The 27,876-nt window shown below is 42.4% G+C and overlaps 1 protein-coding gene across 1 annotated transcript; it reads left to right on the top strand.

The window, feature by feature from the left end:
* The first annotated feature begins 6 nt into the window (after positions 1-6).
* LOC104910281 (microtubule cross-linking factor 1-like) lies at positions 7-27,876 on the top strand. Its single transcript, XM_031552822.1, has 4 exons — positions 7-52; positions 9,837-10,061; positions 11,898-12,056; positions 27,484-27,876. The coding sequence occupies exons 2-4, from the start codon at positions 9,864-9,866 to the stop codon at positions 27,529-27,531; spliced, it is 405 nt and encodes a 134-aa protein (XP_031408682.1). The 5' UTR covers positions 7-52; positions 9,837-9,863; the 3' UTR covers positions 27,532-27,876.

The following is a 27,876-nucleotide window of genomic DNA, read 5'->3' as shown; positions in this document are numbered from 1 at the left end:
GGAGCTGCAGCGGGAGGTGGAGGAGCTGCGCTCGGAGAACGAATACCTCAAGGTGAGAGTTGCGGGGAGCCGGGGGCTGCGGCGCGGTGTGAAGGGTGGAGGAGGGCTGCGGGCGGTTTCGGGGCGATCTGTAGGGGCGGTGGGGAAAGGCCGGAGCAACACGTACTGCGCTAGTGCCGTGCTGATCGTTGCGATGGCTCGGCACTGCCTAGACTCCGTCGGACGCTCCGAGCGCTCCAGTGGTCAGCGAACCCTGGCTTTCCAGGAACTGTTTTCCTCAATATCGCCCTTTAAAATACGCCTAAGAAAGACGTTTCTTCCTTTGATGGGGAGAGGACGACAGCGCTCTGTGTGACTTAGTGCTGAAAGTCCTCCGGCTGCGCGCTGCTGCCGGGATAACGGCGGCAGAGCCGAGAGCCGCAGGTACGGGAGTGCGGCGGGCAGCGCCGGTCCCCGGCCGCGACAGCCGGGTGCGGGCGTGCCCCGAGCGCGCTGCCCCGAGGGAGCCTTTCGCTTAGAACATGATCTTTTGGCACGGTGGGAGGCCGCGTCCATAAAGATCTATAAATAAATAAACTCGCATCATCCCGTAACCGCAGCTACCCTACGGTGTGAGCCTGCTGCTGGTGGGCACGGCGTTGGCTCCACGAGTTCTGCTCAGATGAGCTGCAGCCACGGGAGGGAGGAGAAAGAAGGGCGGCGGTGCGCACCGTTCTCGTTGAGGGCTTTGGGCCAAGAGACTATGCTCGGCACAGAAGAAGGTGAACGGTGCGAGTGACGCTGTAGGGTTGATTCCCCGGGGCTGGTGATGCTTAGTGTGATTGGAAAAAGGAGTGAGTAATGATGCAGCAAAATTTTAAGGTGGCACGAAGTTTGTTGTTTTTTTTACCTGAAGTTCTGTCTGGTCTTTGCCGGAGTGATGTAAACAGAAGTTTGGCCCCTGGGAATGAGAGAAAAATGAAGGCTGAGGTCATGGAATAAATCTCAGTACTGAAAATATGAAGTGTTTGGAGAGAAGTAGGGTGTAGGCTTCAAATGCGTTGCAGTAGCTCAGGAGTGTCCTGAGAGCGGGAGCAATGCAAATCTCTGCTCAGTGTGGAAGTGTGGGCAGAATGGGTTTTGTTTCCTTGAGAATTGAATAAACAAAACCATTATAGACATTATAATGTTGTATAGATCCTCAGTGGGTCTGTAGGTATGCCTGAAATACTGTGGGGCACCATTGGTCATCCAGGAAAGGATAACACAGAACTAAACTGATAAAATAACTGGGACATAGCAGAGCTTTTGTAACACTCATTGGATGAAAAACACTGGGCTGTATCATAGAAGTGTGATAGCAGTCTGTAAAACGATGAGTAGCACAGAGAGCCGTCGTCAGAGGCTCTGTTTTATTCGGCAGCCCAGAAACAAGAGGAGAGGGGATGAGATCTGGGCTGATAATAGGAACTGCTTTTAGGAGTAGGCAGACTGGTGCTGCTGGCAGAAGTCAGGGAGCCCAGAGCCTACATTAGCCCAGGAAAGCAGTGGAACATCTCTATGCTTTGTAGGTTCTCCCTACATATTGTACTAAGACTTTCACCCCTTGAGAAGAAATGTGTCAGTTCTCCTGTTTCAACAGATAATTTGTAACAGTTCAAAGGTGGGGAAAGAAGGGATAGTCTGGTGGTGGCGTAACTTAGACAAATAACTTAATTTCATAGTGTTTCAAGCTTCTCACTCCACGTGGCTTCAGGTCTTTCCCCTTGATGCCTTTATCATCTGCAGCGGTGTGACCCAACCCTGCTCAACCTCAGGCCACAAGTACTGTAGAGTCTGGTATAACGCAGGCTGCTTTCTTAGGGATCTGTGTCCTAGCTGACTTCCAGTGGATGTTTCTGTTTGGATATTAGGAAAAATGTCTTTTCAGAAGAAGTGGTGGACTGTGGCACAGGCTGCTCAGGGAGGTGGTGTAATCACCATCCCTGGAGGTGTTCAAGAACCATGTGGATGTGGCACTGAGGGACGTGGTCAGTGGGCATGCTGGTGTGGCTGATGATCTAGCTGTGGCTAGGTGATCTTAGTAGTCTTTTCCAACGTTAATGATTCTATGAAATGATTGTGAGGTCCTTCTCTTCTCATGGCTGCCTGGGTGCATGAACTCTTGGAAGCATTGCTCCTTTCTTGGGTCATTTGGAATGGGCACAACAGCTCAGAAGTTACCAGGAGAATTCCCAAACATTACTTTCCCTTGCTAAGGAAGTCTATGAAAGCACTCCTCTAGTCTTCTGCAAATTAAAACCACAGCACTGCATGAGCTGTTGATTTGTGGGTTTGTTCCTTGTGTCTCTTACAAGGCAGCTCTCTCGCCTGGTAAAAGAGTGGGCTTTGTTTGTTGTCTAAGTGGAGGGGGTGACGGAATAATGGGGAAGCTGTCAGCCCAGAGGAGACAAATGATTAAATAAATCCCTGAAGAACATGTTAATTTCCTGAGCGTGTCCATATGCCGAATTCTGTACTTTTCACTCCTCCTTTTCCTTCCCCACATCTGGAATGCAACAGTAAGTGCACATGATCTTAAAGTCTATTTCAGGGGAATTTATGTTTCACTTAGGAAAGACTCTCACGTATCTTTCTCATATCTGCAGCACATTACAGAATGTAGTGTGTGTATATAAGTGTGAATATACATATACACAAAGATTTACTTAATGCTGAAATTGGGCACCTTGTGTGTTTCCAGGCACTGTGTTTTTACTGGAGAAGAGGATCTGGCTCTAGAGGTAGAATCACAGAATATCCCAAATTGGAGTGGACCCATAGGGATCATGGAGTCCAACTCCTGACTCCACACAGCACCACCCAAAATTCAAACCCCGTGTCTGAGAATAGCGTTCAGACACTTCTTCAACTCAGGCAGCTTGGGACTCTGATAGCCAGTTCCATGTTCACCACCTACTGGTAAAGAACCTTTTTCTAACTGCCACCTTGACCCCGCCAACGTGGCTTCATGCCAGCTGGCTGCAAAGCAAGGCACTTGCATGGATTGGCTCAGGATTGCATTGTGAAGACTTTCTTTTAGTCTGTTAAATTTCATCTCAGATTTCAGTTTCGTGTACTTCTTGCATAACCTTACTGCAGCTACCTGTGCAGGGAAGCTGTAATGTTACAGCAGAGTGTAAAAGGTGTCACTTATTTGCTGAGGCAAGAGTGAAGTTTTATTGTAGTGGCTGCCTTTGTGGAGCCCGAAGGTTGTTGGCAGATGCTAGGGAAAGTGCAGGCTTGGTGACCACCAGGCAGTGCTGTCAGTAAGAGCAAACGGTGCCCTCGCAAGGGGTTGTCCTTCAGCGCTGAGGACTCAGCATTTGGAGATTCATCCTGCTCTGTGCAAATCCTGGTGGATACAGATAGAGTTTCTGCATGTTGTTGGTCCCTGTGAAGGATCAGGGATCCTGAGGAAGAAGGACCAAATTCTGGCAATTAAGAATGTTCTTGCTTCATCTTGGCAAAAGTCTGTTTCGGGCTGTTCTGATTAAATAAGCTTGCTAGCAGAAACAGCAATGATATTTTAGTCATGAAATATAAATTTGACACATTCCTCTTCTCTGTTTACGCCCTTCATAGCCAGTATCTGAAAAAGTCTTCTCTATGAAGCACAGCACTTCTCACTGTCCTGAAAATACCCCGTGTCACTTTGCAGTGCTGTTTGTGAGCATGCTGGTACGAGTTCAGCTTGCCCTGAATGCTGCTGCAGTGTGCACCTGCACAAAAATGTATTCTAAACTCTCCAAGATTTCATAGATAACATCTGGTTTATCTTGGTTAATCTTTATTCTTTCTACGTTCACTTTTATCTATCACACTACATATCACACTATGACATGTAATGGATATAAAGTGATTAAGTGGCCACTCCTGGCACCTTACTGTGCTCTGATACATCTCTGGGATGCTCATTTTTGTTTCAATGCACAGTGTGTGTCAAATGAGGCTATCTTACTTTTCTCAGCTCCCTTGAAACAGTAGATCCTCTCGAGGTGAACTTCACCTTCAGCTGTGGATCTCGGGGATCTGTGCAGAACAAAATAATTCAAAGCACTGGGACCAAATGTTTCACCTAGCGAGGATTTGCAGGGGTTCCCAAAATGGGGGCTGCCCCCATCTGTGTGACAGAGAGAACCAGCAGAGGAGGTGCTGGGATGGGAACAGCAACAGTGCCCGAACAGTGCTGGTTAGTGTGAGAGCCAATGTGACCAGAGGCTTCCTGAACTTGTTTTGCAGGAGACAAAACTCAAGGCTGCTGCTTCGGTTTAAAAGCCGAACCCTTTTAGAGCGTGTTTATCCCTGCTGCAGTTGGTGAAGTGCTAAGAGGAAGGTGTTTATTCCCTAGCAGTAACACCATCTCCTACGTAAAGATGGTTCAAGATGTTTAAAACATATAAACGAATATTACATAAAATCACAATGTATGAATCTTAGATTTCTCAAGGACTTTCTAGAACTCCTGGTTGTGCCAGCACCATAGCAATTGCCCACTGTAATTTCCACCTCTCCTCACTCTTATCTCATTTGACTTAGAGTTTATTAAAATAACCTTTTCTTTAAAAAGAGGTACTGGCATAAGCTGTAAGTGTGACTTCTAGCTAAATTGAAAAATAGGTTTTTTTTACATAGATAATTGAATTTCAACCTTCAGTTGCATTTGCTTTAAATACTGTACAGTGGATTGGTTTTGCACATTTCAGTCTTTCCTGTTTGCAGATGTTACTGAGTTACTATGTGGCTTCTGGACACTGATAAATTCCTGGTTTGCAGATGTTACCATCTGGACACTGATTCATTCTTATTCAACAGATCCTCCAAACTTTCAGTTTGATAGTATACATAATTGCAGATGCATACTAAAGCACTCAGTACTTATATTTCTCTCATGCTATTTTCGGTGTGTGATTTCTCCCTGACAGTTTTTCCAAGATTTTGTTTGGACTTAAGGTTGCATTCCAGCTTTAAATCTGTATTTGTGCTCTGAATTAAGAGCTTTTCCTCTTCCAGCCAGCAGCTCGCTCAGTGCAAGTGGGCCAGCGGGCTGACCTGAGCTCAGCTGCTGCTGAGGCCCCTATCCCATTTTAGTACGTAGTTCAGGGGTTTATTTTGCACTGTTTCCTCAAGGAAACCTATTGAGGTTTTGTTATTTCTATGTCCACTGCTGTATCCATCACTCCTGTGCTTTCAGGCTGTCCAGAGGGCTCAGCAGCAGTGAAGCACATCCGGAGCACCCCTGGGTGCATGGCTCTCTCCTTGTTGTATTTCCATGTGTACTCCATGGGCTGTGCAAGGGCATGGTTGGTGGGTATGGCTGGGAAATGTGCTTTCAGCCCTCACTACGGATCTCAGCCAGTCTGGCCAGGTAGACGCAGGCAGTCAGTTGTGCAAGTATTTCTGTTTCTTTGAGGGGGAATGACTCAGCTGTGAGCATGGGTTACTCAGTGTAATAGTTGACTCTAATATCTTTATTTTTTTATTTTAAGAATCCCAAACAAAGCAGATTCCTGCAATTTACCCTTAATTATACTTCATTGTGAATTAAATCAATATTAAAAATGTATGACATCAATAAAGGTCTTAATGGGGCAATGGCTTCTCTTCTGACAGGCAAGTCTTCAGTTTACATGGTACAGGTATGCAACAGCATCATCAGTGTTCATTTGGGCTATGTAATGTAAACTGCACCCACGCTTTCACCTTTTAGCTAATACACCTTGACTCAGTAGGTGGACATGACAACAGTGCATCCTCATTCTCTTTCTTATCCACTGAAGTCTGTGGGATTCCCACAAGTAGAGTGGCTCTGTACACAGGTCCCTGTGCTGAAGAGCCACCCCATAACCTCAGGTGGGTGATCCCTTTTAGACTCCAAACAGCTGGCCTCTAAGAAGTTGTTCATACCAAGTAAGCAGCAAGACTCAGGAGCTGGGAGCACAATCAACTTGGATTTCTACTGCAAATTTAGTTTGCTGCCAGTTGAAGTGTCTTTATTTCCCACATTTCCGTTCCCCCTTTCTTAAAACCAGCATGACATCTGGAAAGAAAAGCAGTTGAGCTTTTTCCTAAACAATGTGTTTTCTTGCGGGACTCTTTGCTTGCTGCTTTACCATATAATTAAAGGGGATCAAGAGGAGGTTCTCATTCCCTATGGGAGCATATAGAGAAGTGAAGCTTCTACCTGCTCTTAACCTTGGAACTTCAATTACAGGTTTGGGATCTTGGAGCAGGTCCTCCCTGTTTAAGGCAGGGAGCAGGCTCCCCACTTGTTAGATGCACAAAGACTGATGCTGGCTTCCTTATTTGTTTATTTTAATTAGTCTTAAGTGCTTATTCTGGTCTCTCTTTTCAGTTTTACAAAATTAAAGTCCACGCTATGAAACTCAACGCCTCCTGAGAGAAAGCTTTAGTTCTCACTCACAATAATAACAATAATAATAACAGTATATTTGAATGAAGTCAGGAATTTGGATTATCAGGAGCTTTGGCCAAACTTCTGGTCAGCCTCACCCTTGTGTCAATGGAATCCCACCCAGATGTCTGCTAGGGACAGGGAAAAGGCTTCTTGCTCTTGCTGGCTCTTGGAGGATTGCATTTCCATGCCTGATGTCTCCAGCATAGAATCATAAAGGTTGGAAAAGAACAGTAGGGCCATCTAGTCCAAGTGTAAACTCATCAGCACCTTGCCCACTAACCCCTAGCACACCAATCTGGGCCTGCAGCATCACTCCGCACCAAGGGTGTGGACAAATGAACTTTGCTTCCTCTCTTTTCTGTGCACACATTGCTTCAGAGCAGGACTGGAAGCTGTCCTGGTTTCGTAGGTACAGTAGTTACAGCTATGACTTAGCAGGTGCTGACATGAGGTTTCGGTGCCCGAGTTCGGTGCTGTGGGTTTTGTTGTCATATAGTGAGAGCAAGATCATGTCTGTTCTGTAGCTAGTAAACGTCTACCCCAGGATCCACATTTCTGTGCTGCCATACAATATCTGAAGGACATGCAGTTGCTCTGCATTTCAAAGAATGATTATTTCAGATACTTCAAGAGACGATATATTTGGACCTGCTCCCATACCTGTATGTTTAATATATAAAAACAGGACTTCATCCTTGCTGCCCCAAGAGGCCCAGTCTGTTCCATGAGTTTTCCACCCCCGCCTGGCAATGCCCTCAGGTACTGGCCCTGGGCAGTGCAGCAGGAGTGGCTGTTGGCTGCACCCTGCACAGCCAGTTTTCTGCTCCCTACACAGACTCATTTTTTCCCTCCTTGCATTTGAATGTGTGTTGCTGCATTTTAAAACTCCTCCAAAGGTTGCTACATTGTTGAATACGAGGGTTAGAACATGTTCTGATTTCTATATAAAAATTTTGGGAGTGGAAAAAAAAACAAACGCTTGCAACTTTTTGGAGAGTTTCTTGAGGCAGAAGGACACTGAATGAAGGCACGGGGTGACCTGAAGGCAGGGAGAGCTTCCGTGCCCACACAGAGGTTTTGTGACTCTCCAGTTTCAATGGGACACTGATTGCAGGGGTTGGGTTGTTTGAAATGATGATGGTTTCTGTTTCCAAATTTGGTGTTAATAAATACTTTGAGGTCAAACACAGTGGATTGCTTGTTGTTAGAAACTGACCAGATTTATTAATTCCAGAAACTAGTACATAGACAAGAAACAACTTTAAGAGATAGGTAATAAAATTATAGTTTGCAGGCTATATGATACACTAAAACCATTGCTTTGTTCTTGAAGTATAAATGTAGGATTATAAACTAGAACCCATGGATTTAGTGGTAACAGATATTTTCCTTCATTACAGAATTGTGTTGAAAAAAAAAATCGCAATTTGCAGCCAAATTATTTATCTAACATTAGAGTTCTGAAGATGATTTTAAAAGTTAATTGAGCTTAAATCTGGTTGTACTTGATTCATTTCCTGAGTCTGCAGACAGCCATAAGCAACAACTCTGGTCCTATTCATGCCAGAGGGCTGTATTAGCTCTGACAGCTGCAGACTGCACTCTTGGCACCATCTCCTAAGCCAAAACACCTGGCTAATATACTGCTAACACAAAAATGCACTCCTTTTCTTATGTTCAACAGTTACTGCTATTCTCTAACCAATTTCTAAAACCTTGGCATTTTCTTCTGCATCTCCATCTTTATTGAGTACCACCTGGTATTGTAGGGCTTCCTGTATGTCATTGCTGCAGAGCTCACTTCTGTTGCTGTGGTGTTACTCTGCAGTCCGGGTATGGCTCCAGCATGATGAAGCTCATTTGGGAGTCACCCAGAATTTCCTCCACCTGCACAAATGCCCTTCTCCTGCAGCTGCCCCAGGCAGGTCACAGTTAGGATTGAATGTTCCTTAGCTTTAACTCTACAGAAATCTGAATATGCTGAGAATATATAGGAATATGGAGGGATTGGGAGAAAATCTGTCTGTACTTTCTGAGCTTTTATGGAGAATTGTGTGGAGACCTTGGAGGGCCATGCTTGTAGGAACAGAGCCTTGCTGCTGAGCTCGGAGTGGGCATTTCAGAAACAACAAGCCTTGTGCTTACCCAAAATGTGTTTTATGCTGGTTCAGCTAACTTGAGTTAAAAGATCATTGTGAAATACTCAAGTTTTTGTATGTGGCTGGGATTTCTGTGGGAGTAGCGCTCCATTTTCAACATAACTATGCTAATAAGGATACAGAAGCTGGACATATCTTCTTTTGGTCTGCTGGTGAAGGTCAAGTGGAGTGAGATGAGTGAGAAATAGGCTCCAGGTGGCCCTGGTGTTTCAGGTGCCAGTTAGAAGTCTGAAGTGAAGTGGCAGTTCTGCCAGCTCAGTTGTAATTTTTGCTTGAAACTTATTCAAGTTACGTTTTCTACAGACAATGTGGTCTTTATAATACCAAATGCAACATAAAGAAAACAATTTAAAAATTGGTACTTCATTTTATACATCCTTCTTCTCGCTCTTTTTTCCCTCAAACTTAGTTCAAAGCTAGTAGAGGTTTCCTCCCACACAGTAGCTGAATGGTTCGTACCCCTGAGCTTGGAAGACCTTTGTAAGAGTTTTAGCCCAGGATCTTCAGCCCTGCAGAGATTAAACAAATGAGAATGATAGAGCTTATCCTATTCAGCCACAAATCTTTAAATCTGACTTGAGAGAGCATGAGCTTCTCATGGAACAATGTGGAACTGGGGCAACTCGAGATGCCCAAAAAGGGCTAACCAGGCCATATTCAGATGGCCTCAGTTTTATTTTGTGATCCTGTTACATACGCAACCAAAAACCATTCTCTCTTGCACCCCACTATCTGTCACTGAACATGCCCATGGTGCTAGGCTCAGGTGGGAAAGCATCATCATACAGAGTAGTTTTACACTTGGCATAGGGTAAGGGACAATCTTGTTTTTAGGAATCACAGGTTGTTAAAAACACACTTCACACAGAGAAGCTGAGGTACTTTGTTAGATAGGTTTACTGTAATCTAAAGTCGAGGTCTTGGTTCATGTGGTAGCAAAGTATCAAGTGTTTGTTATTTTAATTGGAGATACTAAAACGAAGGTGTTACCAGTTTCAGGAGACAGGTAAGCATCTGGTCTGGCTTTAATTATTAAAGCAATTGCAAGAAATGTAACAAGTATTCATTAGTTCAGCCTAATTATTCAATGTCAGGATGAAACTTCAGTTCCTATGAGTTGTGGAGCTGCTCACTGCAATCCGTATCACCTTATTAGTGGTATCCTAGTGACCGCATTTCCTATTTGCTCCCGCGGGTGAGATCTAGAGGTATGATGGAGCGCTGTTTTGCCTTTTTCCCAGGATGAGCTGGATGAACTGCGGGCTGAAATGGAAGAAATGCGCGATAGTTATTTGGAGGAAGATGTTTACCAGCTGCAGGAGCTCCGGCGAGAGCTGGACCGGGCAAACAAGAATTGCCGCATTCTGCAATATCGTCTCAGGAAAGCAGAACAGAAAAGCCTGAAAGTTGCACAAACAGGCCATGTGGATGGAGAGCTCATTAGGAGCTTGGAACAAGATTTAAAGGTAGGTGAGAGATTTGTATTCACAGCGAAAGGGAGCAGAACGGGGTTTGGCTCCCTGTAAAGGAAGTGAGGGTGACACATGAAACAGGCAGAAGTTCTCAAAATGTCAGCACTAATTTCCTTCTTCGGCAGTGGAAAACAAATGTTCAGCTTCTCATCATAAGAAGATGCGTTAGCAAGTAAAAACCATGTGCTTAGCCTCAAATGAAAGAAAAGCTGTCAAAATTATATTGCTGCACTTGAAAGATTTAAAGGGTTTTATTTCACTGGCTTTACTCAAAACCTTAGATTTCCAAAACTGTATAAACAAACCCTGATATGCTTCTCCCAATTCATACTGTTTCCTTCCTTTTACTTCTTGCTTAAGTCAATAACTGAAAAAAAATAGTCACCATTTCATTTCTTCTTGCCTAACAAGCTATTCTCATACAGGAACAGACAGAGAATAGAAATGCTATTCCCATAAAAACAAATTTCTGTAAAAAAAAAAAGAAATAGTGTTCATACTGAAACAATTTTCACATTTTTCAGAAGTGTTTCCATCATCTAAGCTTTGTATAAGCATGATGCTTATCTAGCTTTACTTGTTATCTTTCCAACTATTGCCATAGTGTAACTGTTTTGAAAATGGTTAATGGCTAGAAGTAGTAAGCATTTGGTACTTGAAAATGCAAAATATAAAACCTTCTGAAGTTGGATTTGTTGGTTCCCAGCAGTGGAAATCTGAGTGACGTATCAAGTGATCAAACCTTTCAAAATGTCAGACTCGATTCTCTCTTTTATGGCAGGAACCAAATGATAACCTTATCATAATAGAAGTGACAGATTATTCAGCAAAAATCTTGGCCATGGGTATCCAGTGTTTTGGCTTGCCTGGGCCACACTGAGTTTCCATGGAAACTACAACTGATACTGAGAGCACAGTAACACTATTAGAGAAAATTCTCAGCTATACAGTGTTGTTTTTGCTGTTTACAGAACTGTTTAGCTGGCATATCAAAATCCATAAACTTATTTGCTGTAACTTGAGTTGGCACTGTACTGCATCCTCCCCATGCCCTGGTTTCAGCCCAGATGGGGTTAGTAGTGCACTGATGTTTGGTCAATGCTGAGCGACAATTGTGCACCTGGGGACAGGATGGGTCACAAGTTGGACATGCCTGACCTTGTCCATAGATCCAAATGAAAGAAATCATCATAGAATTATAGAATGGCTTAGGTTGAATGGGACCCCAAGGATCAAGTTCCAACCCTGATAATGAGTTTCTTAATTTGCTTGCTTTGTTTTTGCTGAATTTTTGTAATTCAGTAATTCATCATTTTGTGAGATGAATCACTGTTCTGAATTGCTTGGTAATAAATATTCTTTCCTGTTAGTCTGGACTCATAAAACCTAAGCTAGAATATATTTCTGTTTTCTTATCGCTCCTGCCAAGGTATGATTGCTGCTAGAGAAGCAGATCTGGGTAGACGAGACTGTTGCATGAATGTGGCTTTGATGGACGACCTGTCAACTGTAAAGCACTATATCTTTCATTTTATCCATGTGATATGTTGGGACTTTGATGCATAGGCTTCATATCTGCTTGTTTCCTCCTGCTGTCCATGACATTGCCTTATCATAATGTAGAAAGGATGGATAATCAAATGTGTGCTCATCTTGGATTAGAAATAAATATTCATTTTGGTATTCAGAAGTCTTGGAGCCTTTAATCGGCAGTCTCATAATTGAATTGAAAATCTGTTGGCTGTCTCTTGGGTGCTTCCTTCTGCAGGAAACATTCTATAGGTGTTATTCTCGTGGATCCTCTTCACGTGTTTGTGTTTTTCTGACCAGGTAGCCAAAGATGTTTCTGTCAGACTGCACCATGAGCTGGAGAGTGTGGAGGAGAAACGTGTTAAAGCAGAAGATGAGAATGAAGTCCTGCGGCAGCAAATCATCGAGGTGGAGGTATCCAAGCAGACACTGCAAAATGAGCTGGACAAGCTAAAAGAGGTAAGCGGTAATCAGGAAAATTGTGCAAAAGAGTGTTGGTAGCTAAGATGGAAAATTTGGCACACAGGACTAATTCTTGCGTGATATGCATGCAGATATTGCTTGTGCAACTGTCTAAAAGGTCTCAATTCCCTTTGTTATGCATCTCAGGTGTGTTAGTAATTTACAAACGGCAGAGGGTAGGTGAGTGGTGTTGTGTGCCTTGTCCTGGGCTCCTCACAGGGCTTCTGTCTCGTTTTAAAACCAACTCCTGTCAGCCTCTTTCTATTGGAGCAAAGCTGCCTTTGGTTTGTGGCCAGCTATCTGACTCCCCTTTACCCAGACCGGGACTTCCACCTATTTTAGAGTCAAATGAAGTGTGCGTGACTCATCCCTGAGAGGTTAACTTGGATAGGCAAGCTGCCGCTTTGGCTGCTGCTCTTCAGTGGTGACAGTGGGAGCCACCAGCATGAGTTAGGCAGCAGGAATGTGGTCTGTAATGTATAAATAACATTGCACTTCAGGCACAGAAGCACTGTCTGTTGAGAAGAGGGATCATCTCAATTGGAGCTGACATGTAGTCGTACTGGGTGAAGTGATGATCCTTGGAACAAGTGAGCTAGGAGCAAGGGACAGTAAAGGAGAGCCAAATATTAAATGTGTCCATATCCCGGCCTGTAGCAGTATTCCTTTCTCTTGTTCGTACAGCAGATTGGCAGCTCTCAGCCGCTGCTCAGTTCTAAACCAGATTGAGATAGAACATTCAAACTTAATGAGGTAAGGCATTTATCCTCTGAGCCCTGGTCAGATTTAGAGCTGGTGCAATTATGTGTTATTTTAATCTTTCAAACAATGCTTGCAAGTCAACTGGCACAAAGCCCGTTTCAGTTTCCTAAGGACAAACTCTATATTATTTCTCTGCGTGTTTTGAGTTCTGAGGATGAAGCAATCCAGAACAAGAGTTTTGAAGCATTTTGTACGTAATGGACAGATTATCAGTAGTTGTAAACATCAGCATTGCTATGATAGCATCCTCTAAGGAGGACACAAAAGGAAAGACTGGATGATATTTTATCTTTTCTTCTTTCTCAAGGTTGTTTGTGAATGCTGTGCTTAACGGACATGATAGCATGTTACAGGGTACTCACTGTATATTTCACACAAAAATACTACATCACCCACAATACCTAATGTCTTGTTTGTTGTTGATTAACTCACAGTTTGCTAGATATTGCTTGATGATCTTTGGGATTATAAATAGCTCGAGAAAATAGGTTGTGAATTGTGGATTCTCAAACTAACTCTAACCAGGCTGAATTTACTCTACTCCTTAGATTGCTAAGCTGAGCAAGGAAGATCAAAAAACTCAGCTGTCTTCTGCTATGCAAGTAGAAGTGAGATACCCTCACTTTGGAAGCAGAATTGCCCCCACTTAGAGGCAAAGACTGGTGGAGAAATAGGAAAAGAGGAGTGGTGCAATGATGGCATGTATTCATTCTGATCTGGGCGCACAGTATAGCATAAGGTGTAGTAGTCACAGTAGATGGTTTTTCATACCATGACTGGTGTTTATCTGAAAGGCAGAAAAAATGTCACAAGGTCACCATGGGTTAGAAGAGGGAGGTTTAAATCCTCTGTGGGTCACATGAGGACAGATGAGCCAGAAGTTTGAAAACACAGTGATATTTGTGCCAGATATTAGTGTGTTTGCAAAGTAGTTTACGTATGGCTGAAAAATGCAAATTAAAAAACAAAAAAAAAAAAACAAAAACAAAAAAAAACCCAGTTCTCTTGTCCCCAAAAACGTGTTCAAATAACTACTAGAAGAGACTCCTCTTTACATTTACATTTAATATGTACAAAGCTCTAAAAGAATGTATTAAGGTCATGCCAGTAGTAAAACCAGTTCTTTATATGCCAGGAGAAAAGTGACCCAAAGGCCATATAGCTTCTTCCCATTCCACTCTGCCTGTGCATCTTGTCTATCCACAGGCTGGCACTTCAGAGGAGTATCCTTCCTGCTCAGGCCCTGGAGCATTGCCCAAGACCCCATTAGGTAGTGTTCACTCCCTGATGCAGTTTACTGTCTTCATATGCTAATTTTCCATAATATCCTTGACTGCTTGCAGCCCATTTAATCTGTCTTCTGAACTACAGAAAGATTTTCTCATGTCTATGTTCATGTTCTCTGTTTAATTCAGTGCTAACTTCTCCTTTGTCCTGCTATACAACTCCCTCAGGTCTAATTTCTTCTTGCAGCAAATAGCATATATATTGATTGCCTTTTCATATCAGAATTGTACACATCTCTGAAAGCAATCTTTCTTTAAAGCTACCTTCACTTTTATAATGTTCCTTTGAAGAATTCCTAAACAGTTGTGAGGTTCAGAGGAGGTATGTATTCTTTCATCCCAGTGCCTATTTCTGTCTTGTGTGATACTTTCAGCAGGACTTTTCTGTGTGAAATAAATACAGATTTGCTCAATCTAGATAAAATTCTTAATCTCCTTCGAGAAAGCCCTGCAGTTTTAGCTGGGGTATTAATTTTTGCTTTATCCCGACTGCATTATTTCAGTAGATAGGAGATAAGCTTTCCTGCTTAGTCACTAAATAACAGTTCTCAGCTTTGCAATTAATAGAAGCAACATTACAACAAAGAGGAAGGTTGACAAGAAGTCATCTGCCATGGCCTGTGCTGTATTCTCATCTTCTGCTCTGCTGCTGCGTTGCAGCTAATGCAGTTTCCTTCCCAAATGCTTTTGGATTCCCAGTTCACAATACGCTCTCATAAGCTTTTGCATGATCTACCAAAAAATACATCTAGATTCTTTTGTTTTGTTCCGGCATCTTGCCATCATCAAAATATTGTGTTTTCCACTGACTATTCCAATAAAGAGCCTCCTGATCACAGGTGAAACACCACCTCTCTCTCTTTCTCATTTTTCCCTAGGTCTGCTGTGTTCCAGCAGCCTTTCTCAGCATTTCCCATAGATGTGTTTGGAGCTGAAGTATGGATGAGTCTTTTGAGCAGCAGTTTTGGATTTTATCCGGTTTTTACGTTTGCTAATTAGAAACCATTATTCTCTAATTGTGTTCATCAGCAGTCTGGCATTCACTGTGTTAAATCATGCCACTTCATTTTTTTCAGTTTTCTTAACCAAAAGATATTATGAAGCTTTCCTTTCCCCTAATTATTCTTTTTTTCTCCTTTCTTCTTTCCCCCTCACCCCCCAGTTTTGATGGTGTTTTTTTTTCCCACTGTGCAGTTTAATCACTCTTTCCTGAAATACTTCCACTGGTTCTTTTGAAACTATTTCTTTTACTGGATAATAGCGTTTCTCTGAATATTTCCTAACTTTACTGGCGGTGCCAACTTGCTCTCGTTCCGTTCGCTTCCAAGTGCTGCAGTACTCCAAGTGGTTCACTGAATTCTTTTCCCACAATTACATTCACCTACTTTTTCAGTTTTCCTTTTTTTTATTATTATTACCTCGTTCTTTTCAGCTGGTTTTTGGCCTCCCTTTGATGCCTTTTTTTCTTGTGGCAGCTGCTTATTACTTTCTCCAGAGCTTCAGAGTTTTCCTACTGCTGTGAATACTTCTTTGTAGTACATCCTTTGCAAAATTGCCATGTCCCTGAGAGCTGCCCCTTCTAGGAATTTGCTAGGATCTTCTGTGACTTATCAAAGTTGCTGCTTCCCTAAAGCTTTAAAAGCAAAGGCCATGTTCCGTCACAATGTGGATAAGTATGTGCATCACATGCTTTTTTCTTTTGTTACCTAGGTGTCTAGGCTATTAACAGGGACAGTTGAGGAAATAGAGAACCAGTAGAGTTAAAAAACAAATGACTCTGTCACTGGCACATCAATTCAGCAGCATCTCTTCAACTGTCATTTTTTCCTTCCTTGTTTCATAGTTCAGCTCATGAGAAATGCTGCTGTAGGTTGATCATTTAACTTGACCACAAAGCATTCAGAAAACTCTTTCCAAACTTTTCTTTCTTTGGCAAAATGATGGAAATTCCAGAAGTAAATATATAGAGGGATGCAAAATCAATTTTTTACAAGTTAGGACGAATCTGAACCAGTTGCTTATATAACTGTAATTACAAATTTTCATGTGTATTCATTAGCATACACTTTTTAATTGTATCATCCAATGTTTTTTCTGCTGTACCCTTGCCTCATGCAGTGTACATATGGCTTATTTCTGCTGAATGGTTTCTACTCACATGTTAATAAAAGATAAGCTTCCTTGTCAACAACTGGTTAGTCTTCTAACTCTGAACAAGCTATATTAAAAACGATGTGAGGAATATATTCTCCATGCACCAGAAGGAGAGGCCAGTGTTGCTTTAAATCTGCAGTGATTTCCACCAGTTCAGTAAACTGAATTCCTTTAAATTCATGTGAGCTCATGCATTGCTGAGAATTAATTCTATTAATTTGAATAAGGCAGTAGTTTATTTTTTTGTACACTTAAACTTATTTTTACTTAAATCATGGGAGAAAACATTCCCTTAATTAGAGGCTCTAAAACATCGATGCAAAACTCGTAGCAGCTCTCCTGAGCGTCTACAAAGATCCAAAAGCTCAACTTTGACAACAGCACATGGGTTTCCTTTGAGATGTGAACATCCTTCCCTCTGCAGCTAACACATCCTAATTGTCACTTCTTTGGAGCCAGGAGGGCACCGTTAGGGAACATTTTCCCTTTATTTCCTTGGCCCCACTCTGGAAAGTGCTTAAACAGTTCTTGCCCTCTGTCCCCAGCTTGAGGCAGTCTCTCAGCTAAGATGTTTCACAAGTAGATGATCTGGAAGTTTAAACAAGTGTGAAATCATGTTTGTAAAGTGTCTGGTGATAACAAATTCCCTTGCAAGTAGTATTTCCCAGGATAACGCTCTCTCTAAACCTCAGAACCTGGGGAAGAATGAACCACCTCTGCTATTTACAGTAGAAATGAGCTCAAAAGGCACAGGACCTGCTTCTAGCTTCTCTGGGAGTGAGCTGTTCTCTTACTTGCAGCTGCTAATTGTGTGTTTTTGCCTGTCCTTTGTCTGGGTTTGGGCTGCGAGCTTGGGAAGAGAAAGAAGCTGTGCCACTGGATCATGAGCTGCTTGGGATGGGCAGACAAAGGCTTGGGAGGATTAGGGGAGCAGCTGCAGAAGATCTGACATGAGTGCTGTGGTTTAGCAAGAAATGAATGAGAACTGTGTCACTGGGAAGAAAGGGGCATTTATTGCTGGGGGACAGCCATGCTGAGCAGGTGACAATCTCTGAGTATTGCCACTGAAGCAGCAGAGCCAGAAGGGAGCACCTTCTGTGCCTACAGCCTTCTAGGCTGTCATGATGCAGGCCAGGTGCCCTGCTGCAGGCACAGTCACTTGGGGAATCATTCCCGCTTGGTGCAGAACCATTGCTGCTGCTCATATCCACTGGTGGTGTTACAGAGAAAGGGAGAGGCAACATGAGAGAGCAAGAAAAAACATTTCTGCTTATTTCCACATGAGAGGAGAGAAGTGGAAATCCATTAGCCGTTAGTAATCTCTAACATCTCCCTAGGATACAAACAGAGATGAGAAGCAGTGCATGCAATAAATGGGATTTCCATTTATTATTATCCATTTATAATTATCCATTGGGTTACCCTTGGACATTCTAGTACAATGGCTTCTCCCAAGACTCTCTCATCCGAGGATCACTTGCTGATGTTGTCACAGCTGAGCCTACCCTCTTCTCCACTCCTGCAGTACTTGGTGTTGGAGGCACAGTTTGAGAACCATTGCTTCAAAGACAAAGTCATTTTTTGTTAAAATGCATATTCCCTTCAACAGTGTGAAAAGCTGTTTCCGATACTTTCAAAAATGGTAGAAATACCTGAAATGAAATATATTTTGAGCATATTATTTATGGACAGTTTTGCTCCAGAATATGTATGCACTGCTCTGTTTAACATCACTGAAGGTAGAGAGCATGTCTGTGATAGAAGAATATACTATAGCTCTCTCACTATAGTATAGCAAGATGAAATCTGCAGGCTACTTTCTAGAACTGAGTGTAATGGCCTGATTTTCATCACCTTGAACATATTAAGTAGCACACAATACATACGGCATATGGTTAAATTATTTCAGTCTGAAGTCTCTTCTCTCAACCATGTTAATATACTTGTCTGTAGAAAATACTGCCCACATTTTCATTAGCTGGGAGTTCATGTGTATTTACTAAGGTAGCACATAGTTCTGCAATCATTTCCAAAATGAAACTGTCCTGAAGGGGGTGAAATAGGACTCTGCCACGAAGTGTCTGATTTCTGTGGTGTATACATTTTCTTAGTTGGCAGATTTTAAATGATGGAAATTTGCTGAGAAATGGACAAAGAGAAGACCTGCAAGCCACAGATTCAAATAACATTAAGAGGGCTGAGCAAAATCAACTTGACTTAGTAACTCTCCTGTTTAGAAGTTACTGCTTGTGTTCTAAGTAATGAAGTCTTCTGCAATAATCATAACAAAACCCATTAACTGCCTAAAAATTTTACTGAAGCATCACTTTGTCTTGTTTTTTTTTCTTTTTCTTTTTTTTCTTCTATGATAAATAATGAATTGGTACTTAAACCACAGTGAATGATTTATTATCATTATGGCATTTCATGTGCTGTAGAAGTAGTGAAATGCTCTACTCAGTGCTGATGCCCACAGTGAGGGTGGAAGGCAAGGGTATGGATCTGCCTCTACTCAAAATGCATAGCAGACAGGAAGCACTGTCAGTAAACAGAAACTTTTTTTTCAAGGAAGAACACTATACATCTTCTAATTTACTGTCTGTATTTATTTCTTAGAAAATGTAAAAATACATTTCAACAAAACTACAGTTTTCAGAATGTCTAGTGCCAGGCTTTTATGCCAAAATGTTTAGTGCCACTCATAAACACTGCATGCACACACACAGAGCAGTATCTGCACCTGAATTTCTGATTATTTTGCCAAATAAACTACCATCAAGCTCTAGCTATATTACAGCTATTTGTTATCTGACCACGCTTGCAGGCAATCATCTGATGTTGCTTCCTAGTCCTACTATAACATTTGAAGTCAGGAATTTCAATAGTAATTAATTTACTTTTAAAAAGTAAATCTGATAATCTAAAAATAGATTATCAGATCCAGTCTTACATCACCCAGATAACGTGGTCTCCTGTTACTCAGATGGAGCAGAGCCTCTGCAGGTGGCCTTCCTACAGATCACCCCATCACTGCTCCTCTGTACCCTGCTGAGCCTCCCTTGGCCTTCGGGTATGGAGAAATATCCTTCAAGTCTGCCATAGCTGGAGGACTGCCCTGATACTGGATAGCTATAAGAAAACCTTTGTATAATGACTAAATTACTCTATGCCTCATTAGTCATGTATTTTTCTTAGTATATAGCAGAAAGCTTTCAGTTACTGAACAACTGCTGTTCTTGCAGGAGCTGGCATGGAGATAACTTCCATGAAGCTCAGGCTGTGCATCCTTCCCCCATCCTCTACCCAGTTACCAAAAATAATCCCTCTGTGTGTCATGTGTGTGTGCCTCAGCAGTGCAAACAAACCATAGCCTGTGTGACATCTGTATAAAACATTCATGGGGAAAATATGGGCTTGGTTTTGATTTTTTCCCTTATTCTGTCAACATTTCCTTAGCAAGGCCTTGTAAAAATTGAGTAGCAAGTCCTCAAGTGCTGTTTTTTTGGGGAGAAAATAAGGCATGCTCTGTTCCAGCTGATGAAGACAGCGCCATTTGCTTTCCTGGCCAAGGTGTAGGCAAGGCTTTGTCCCAGGGCAAGTGTATTTTCATCATTATGGGTGAGCGCAAGCTGGGATTTAAAGACGGGATATCCACAGCTGAGCATACAGTAGAGCTGATGAATACCATTTCTCACCTTTCCACATTCTGGTGATATTCAGTGTCTGTTGGCTGCTGGCAAGGGAGCATCATGCAGTGCTTGTGGCAGAAATGGACAGCCAGTGATTTGCATTTCAAGCATGATGCTCTGGCTGTCTTGTGCCTGTCTCGCATCAGGCTCAGAGGAACCAGCCTGGATCATGCACAGCAGGGAGCTCCATCTGAGTGAAAAAGGGAGTCTAAAGTTGTCAAGAAGCACTGGTGATTTGCTGGGTGAGCTCGGAGACGCTGCTCCTGCAACACACAGCTGGCGTGCTGCGTTTTGGCTGCCTGGTAGGGCGCGGCCGCCAACTGCTTTCCTATCACATCCCCAGTAATTTTATCCATGCATCTGGAGCTCTGGGGAGCTGGGTGGAAAAGAAAAAAGAGACAGTCTGGCAGAGTGAGAACAGGAATGTTGGGAGAGGTGCTTTCATATCAGTGTTGCTGTGGGTGTTGCAGTGGCGGTGCTACACACAGGACTAGGCCTCAGCACACAGTGCTGGCAGCCCTGGGGCAGCACTGCCTGCAAATGTCTGTGCTGCTCTGGAATGCCAGCGATATTGATTTTTGTCCTTCTTTGAAAGAGTTAATGGATTATTTCTCTTCTCAGATTAATTATTTACACTTGCTTCTCTAGCTCCATTTTTAAAAGGAAAATGTAACTTATTGCACAGATAACTTATGAATTATTAACATCACACTACTCGAACTGTCAGAGGATGAATGAGGGGACTAGACCTGGCTGCCTTGTCAAGTTTCGCATTGCTGCATGCTACATCACTGGGCTATCCTGCTTCCCTGTGCCTGGCACTACTACCAAAGCCTTGTGTTTCACCTTGGACACCCACCTGACATTCAGACAGCTATAGGTTGGGCAGAAGCCACTGAAAGGGACTGAATTGTACTGAAAAAACCTTCCAGTATTTGTAGGAACAGTATAAACAGGAGGGGAAATGACTGTTCAAATGGGTTAATAGTGATAGGGCAAGGGGGAATGGTTTTAAACTAAGACAGGGGATATTTAGGTTAGATATTAAGAGGAAGTTTTTCACCCAGAGGGCGGTGACACACTGGAACAGGTTGCCCAAGGAGATTCTGGATACCCCATCCCTGGAGGCATTCAAGGCCAAGCTGGATGTGGCTCTGGGCAGCCTGGTCTAGTGGTTGGTGACACTGTACATAGCAGGGGAGTTGAAATTCAATGATCATTGTAGTCCTTTTCAACCCAGGCCATTCTATGATTCTATGAGTATGCCCCACTCAACTCCTAGATACTGGGACTGAATGATAGTACTGAGGCTGTTTCTTCCTTTCTCACTCTGCTGCCTGCAGTAAGCACAGTGGAAAAGCAGTCAGTCAAGCAAGTAGAGCAAAGATTTTAATATAAAGAAAAAGGTTTTAATATTGAGGAAAGGGTTTAATATATTCTTGTCTGAATATGAATGTTTTAGGTTTTGCACTAGTTATATTAGCTGGAGAAGGTAAAGTGGGTTGATATTTAGGGACGTCAGCATAATGTCTATGTGGGCAGAGGGAGCACAATGATCCATCTGAGACTGCCAGATGTACGTATTGGTCTATTTAAGGACTCTTTCTCAGGGATCACTCCAAAATAGTTCAGCTCAATCTCTTCAGCAGGCTTTTGCTACAGTCCTCTGTGCTGGTAGAAACTGGGGCTTAGGTGGAGATGGGCAAATGCAGCTCATCTCAACAACGCTTTGCTCAGCATTCAGAAAAAAACCTCACCCTTGATTCTGCTGGTGCAAAAGGGGCAGATTTTATAGCGACCAAGGTGTGAACAAACCAATTAAGATATAGAAAACACTTGTAAGGCAGAGTTTAGTCTGAAAAGAAGATTTTATTCTTTAGTTACTTCTTTCCTTAATGTTTGTGATCACATATATTACAGTTTTCTGCCAAAAATAATTGAGGATAATTTTTCATCTCCTGTTTTAGTTATTCTGGTCCTTCTGCTTTCCCAGTGCCTTGGTCATGTGTCTTTTATGTTTTCTTTTATTAATCTGTTGATTATTCCAAAGCCAGGAGACATAGTGCACTTTGCTGCAGGTGTCACAAACTGGGCAATTCTAGGGGTAGGTTCTAGTAGTAGTCTGGAGAGGGACTAGGAAGTAGGTCCTATATTACTAACCAGGATGAGAAATGCCTTCCCTTTTCACATTCTCCATCTCCTCAGGCGGCCAGATGTATCAGCTTTTCACCTTTCCCTTCTGAAGTTGCCTCCTTGATGGTACTCTTGCACAGCTTGCTCCTTCTCTCTCCTTCACCACAGTATTTTCCTGTGCATATTGCAGATGTGGATGCTAAGTCACACTCAGATCTCTGGTGTTTGCAAACCAGCCCTTCAGGCTAGAGGCAGCTATGGTGAGCAAGACTTCAGGCACAGCCCAGGCCAGCAGCACCCGAAGCTGAGATATTGCGCTTGAAAAGTTACTCTACAGCTGCTGCCAGAAATTTTTGCTCCCTGTAGCCAGGGCTTCCAGCAAGCACACAAATCCTTGAACAGAAAGGTATTTTATGTTGCTTCTGGTTCTACCTGCTTTCAGTACTGGAAGTACTGCAGGAATATTCTCCAGTTGGGATGATTCTTCACTTGTGGTCTCATCCTGACCTGTTATCTGTAAGACCAGGCAAAGTGAAAAACAATATGCCAGCACATTTTAAAGTTGTTTGGTAGTTTGTTTTTTTTTGTCCTGTAGAGTGTTGTTTCACTCTTGAGTGAGGTTTTGTGTCTGCTCAGTTGGAATAGGATGTCCATCAGTGTGCATAGGCGAGTTGTTGAAGAAACAAGTACTTAACACATGGATGTTGTCAGTATTCATATGTGCAGCGGAGATTTTCAGCACTGTAGTTTCTTCAAGAAAATGAGGAGAAAATTTGTCAGACTCTTGGTCAAAGGGAAGGTAACATTTTCCAAACAAAGAGGAGAGCCTTGTGACAGCAAGTACTGCTGGCATGGGCATTTCATGCATGCTTCATGTCCTCACTCAGCTTTCTTAGAACCAGCAGTAACAGAAAGGCTGTGGACATGGTAATCCACAAGTGATGCTCCACAAGTATCCACAGTGTAATACTCCACATGACATACAACACTTCTTCAAGTAATGTGAATAGGAAGATCTCAGTAACGCTCTTGCATGAGTTTTCGTAGCAAACAACAAATCAAGAAAGATTTAAAAAAAAAAAAAAGTTGCTCTGTACATTATGGTCTGTTTCCTAAAGCAATCAAGCATGTAATTCACAGTATATGAAGACTGTCAATGCTTTCCATGTTTCACTGGGACTAGTTACTAATAAAGGCATTCCGGCAACTGAAGCTGACAGCCTGTTAACAGGCTTTAACTGTGACTGTTGATTGGATCATGGCACCTTTATTCCAGGTCATCAGCTAACATAATTGATGGGGACAGGAGCACTAATTACAATGCAAAGGTTGTCATTCTTATCATAGTGCAGTCTGATCTTTAAATCTGAGGCCAGCTTTTCCATACATTTCCTGGTCTCAAGCTTTTTTGGTGATCACATGGCCATCCTACCCCTTGCCCTGAGGCCCTGCAGTTGGGTCAGATTCGGTTGCTCAGAGGGGAGAATGGAAATAATATGAGATTTCCGGAAACGCTGGAGCAATTGTGAAAGGAAATAGCTTGGATACATCGCCCACCACCAAGGTCTCATTTTACTCTTGTCTGACAAGGAAGGGTTGCAAAGAAAGGGAGATGCAATAATAACCAGTGTGGGCCTTGTAGAGGAGGAGGAGAAGTTGAAATTCTTGGAACACTTCTGGTTTAGTCTTAATTTGCTTGTCAGGGCTTCTTGTGTCACAGTGCCTCGTAGCTGATTGTCTGTAATCAAGCTATTTCAAACAAAGGCATTGATAATAACATTTCTACTCTCCCTTTGAATTTTTTTGCAAAGGGTTAAAACCTTAAACCAGGTCAGCAGTTTGACAGTTGCAAGAAAAATTGTTTTTACCATCTGACACTGCCAGCATAAAAGAGACAAGGCATCATTAAGGATTTATGGAGTTTCTATTTTCTCCATTAAAGTACAGACTATTATTTTCAAATGAAAGATTTAACAATGAAATCATTAGTGACTGTACATTTACGTGTTCTCAACAGCAGTTCTGGCTATTACAACTGGGCTTCTATAGTATGCATACTGGGAACAGTTTATCTTTCCATCTTTACTAGGAGATGCAGAATTTGACCAGTAATATGCAGATGTCCATTTGGTCATCGTCCAAATGGTCCACAGGTCTTTTAAAGGTGGTAAAATATCTCCTTGTCTTTCCACTCTGTTTTATTTCTTTAATTGCAGACATAAGGTTTTTTCCATGGCTGGGTGTTAAAAGGCAGCCTTGGGTAGTGATATGATGAAGATATGCTGTGGTATGTGAAATACCACATTACCTTGCAAGCAAGGAAAATCATTCTGTGTTAAACTTAATGGACTTTAACATTCAAATCATGTGAGTGTTAAAATATGGGAGAGACTTGATGACAGTTCCTATATGCTTACAAAGGATTGGAGATGAGGGAATTGGATCCCTGGAGCTGTCAAAGGTCAGATCACTGCGTCTTTGCAGCTTGTAAGGGAAGCTGGCTATGCAACTAGGGCATGTCAAAAATTCCCAGGTAACAGAGGCAATCTGTGGAGGCAGATTGTGTAATGAAAAGGGGTTTTTTTTGTCTCAATTCATTATTCTTACAGGTCTAGGGAAATCTAACTACTAGTAGGCATCCAAGCCTAGTTACTTTAAACCAGTTACTTTAATTGGGCATTCAATAGCAAAAAAGTCCATGAGGTTTGCTAAGGTAATTTGAACGCAGCCAAATAAAATGTCGAGGTTTCAGTATCTTGCAACTGTGTGAACTCTGAAGCACTGGGTTTACGTGATTTAAAAACCTTCCATTAGCACTTTCTGGCAGAGTTCTCACTCCTGCCCCCATGGTGCAGGGGCCAGCAGCTGCGCAGTCCCATTTCCCCATCTACAGAATCATTCTGTCTGCTCCAGACTGTCAATTCAGCTGTGCGGCAATAGGTAACCAATTACAGTGTCGATTTGGTGAGGTTGAGCATGCTAGTTTAGGAGAGTATTTCTGTTCTTGAAACTGTATGTAAAGCAGCGTCTGGGGATCACTGATCAAGCAGGCCTTCAAAGTCAGTCTGTTTAGTTTACTTCTTGATTGCCGGTCCCAAAACCTCAGTATGGTATCAGGTTTGTTCATAAACAGCTGTAGAAAAAGCGCTCTGATGAGCAGACTGTATTCCTTGGCACAGACCTGCCACTCTCCACTGTAATCAGCGCAGTTAGCCTGTTCTTGCAATAATACATCCAAGGACACCATCCAACCCGCCAACTTCTGCCTGTGGTGGCAGCTGCATAAGTCATTTGTCTGCCACGAGGCATGGAAGAGAATACGTGTCCTTGCCTCTGCTTGCTGGACATATGGGGAACTAAGCACCCAGTGCTACCCTGCTGAATGTCTTGCAGCCATCCCAGTGCCCATGCCCTGGCCATTTGAAGGTTGCCTTCCTATTTGCTATTAGAGCAGCAGCATGTTGCTGCCTATCTTCTTCTGGCGCTTCTGCTCTTTGGTATTTTGTGAGAATTTATTAAACGCTGCTAAAGTAAGGGATGCTGGAGCCTTGCTCAAAGTGAAAATTCAGCGGTAGCAGCAAAAGTATGTCTTAATTCTGAGAAGATTTAATAACTGTCCGGGATTGTATGCGTTCTCTGCATTTTCCATCACAGTTCTTACTGCGGTGTTTTTGTGAAAGGGAACCAGGAGGGGGAAGAAGATTAAAATGCCCAGATTTTCAGAGGCCGATGGTACAGAGGGTGGGATTGTGGAAACAGAACAGCTCTTTCAGATATAAAACTTGATAAATTGCTTCACTGTAATGACGCTCAGCAGAAGCAAATGAGTAGCAGAGAAGGAATGTAATTTCAATTATGCCATAAATTCACTTTCAGCTGGCACAGCTATCAGAGGGCAGACAGAATTTCCTTCCTTATTTTAATGAAATACAAGTACTCTGTATTTCATTTGCAATTGCTATTTCTTCTTTGGTGGAGCATAGGTTGGAAGAGACATCCCCTTTTTCATTATGAAGATTATTTGCATAGAAGCCTTCATGTATCTGTGTTATTCATTCTCTACTTTTTTGCTATGTGAATTTCCTGTGATGATCTCATGATGTTGACAGCATTCCTTGTGATGGCATAAACAGAGATTGATGCCTTGCTTTCATATTTGGGTGTGTTAGGGAATAGCCACATTCAAATCACTACTCAGCTACATCCAGGGAGCCCTATCTAATGGCAGAGTGAGATTCACTTCAGACACAAGGTAGATCCTCTGCTAATGCTGTCGCTCTCGACAATCTCCCTGAGTTTCAGGGGGATTTAAATAGTAGCAGGAAAAGATTCATGCATGAAGAAGAAAGAGCACGTTGAAAATAAATTTAAACTACTATTTGTTACAGCTACTACAAATAAAAGAGTTACTGAGAAAAAATTGGGAGTGCACGGGGCTGTATTGTATGACAGTATCACTGCTTAGTGTATGACTAGCTCTTTCATACTCATAAAAATGAAAAAGAGGGATGTCAGGGTGGTTATTGACGTTCAGTGTTATATTTGGGGCTACCAATGTGGTTCATTTGGAGACTCTTGTTGTAATTCATGGTACTTAATAAATCATGACATGCAGTTTTTGGCATGATTTACTCCAGGCTTACTGATGAGTTAAGAGTCGGACACATAATTATTTTAAACAAACATTGTTCAGTTGTTGACGATGTTCCTAATCTCTTCAGTAGGGATAGGCATGAAGATTTGAGGCTAATATGCAATGAATGCTTATGCTCTCAGGGCAACCACTCAACTAAGTTTGTCCAGCAGTAGCTTTGAAAGCATCTTTATGTTCTGTATTGGTTTTCATCTTGCAGTTGTATTATGTGTGTGTGGCCAAAGAGTTCCTGGGTCTCCTTTCACTGACAGCACACCAAAATCACAGCTTTTAAAACAATCTTTAAACCCCCATCAGTTCTCTTCAGTGTTTACTACAGAAAAAGTGTTTCTGCTGTTTGTTTACGTTGCTGCCTCCTTCCAAGACCAAGTGACTTTTCTACTGGCGCAGAGGGTTGCCAGAGGCAGAAGCTATTACAAAATAACTTGTTTGGTAGACAGTGTAAACAAGTCACCAGCCTGTGAAACTCACTGCTGCATGATTGTCACCCAAGGGCAGGGATTTAGGAAGATTCAAAAGAGACGAGGCACGCATCTATATGTAACAAGTAACCAGACCTGTAATGCAAATCAAAATAATACTACCACTTTCAGAAATGAAGACAACACTGGATTTAGGGTTTCTGTGAACACTGAATTTGGAGATTTACCCAGGATACCATTAGCTTGAAGGGATTTCCTTCAAGATTTTCTGATGTTTTTTCTTTGAGGTACTATCAGTGATCATCCCCAACTTCTTTCCCATAGGGAACGTGTGGATGTCTCTCTCAGTCTGATGTGCATAACCTTACTTGAAAACAGGCTCATTGAAGATGAGAAGCTTCCCAGCCCCAAATTCCCAGTAGAAGATACTGTACATCTGAATTGGCCGTGGACTGAAAGTCCAGGTTCATCATCTTCCTCCATCTGAGTTACTGGAAATCCTCATTCAAATGTCAAAAGGCTGTCCCTGTAATGTGTTCCGGCAACAGATTTTTTTATTCTCAGTACAGCTTCCAGACATATCTGGCTTCACTCGGTTGAAGCTACTCATCTCCTCGGGAACTTTAATTAAAAATAGTACATCCTAGTAATTCAGTTGCTTGTATAATTTTTCTCTGGTAAAATAAATTAAATTTAACTAGGCTGTATCATTTAGCT

This window comes from Meleagris gallopavo, chromosome 3 (genome assembly GCF_000146605.3).
Source record: "Meleagris gallopavo isolate NT-WF06-2002-E0010 breed Aviagen turkey brand Nicholas breeding stock chromosome 3, Turkey_5.1, whole genome shotgun sequence".
Lineage (NCBI taxonomy): Eukaryota > Metazoa > Chordata > Aves > Galliformes > Phasianidae > Meleagris > Meleagris gallopavo.
The sequence above is the reverse complement of the archived record's forward strand: the minus strand, read 5'-3'. Positions and strand labels throughout refer to the sequence as shown.

Bases quoted from the DNA above. Each gene is read 5' to 3' on its own strand.
- LOC104910281 (XM_031552822.1), top strand. From the start codon at position 9,864: ATGGAAGAAATGCGCGATAGTTATTTGGAGGAAGATGTTTACCAGCTG. The intron at 10,062-11,897 runs GTAGGTGAGAGA...TTTTCTGACCAG, and splicing joins GCTTGGAACAAGATTTAAAG to GTAGCCAAAGATGTTTCTGT. The intron at 12,057-27,483 runs GTAAGCGGTAAT...TCTTTCCCATAG, and splicing joins AGCTGGACAAGCTAAAAGAG to GGAACGTGTGGATGTCTCTC.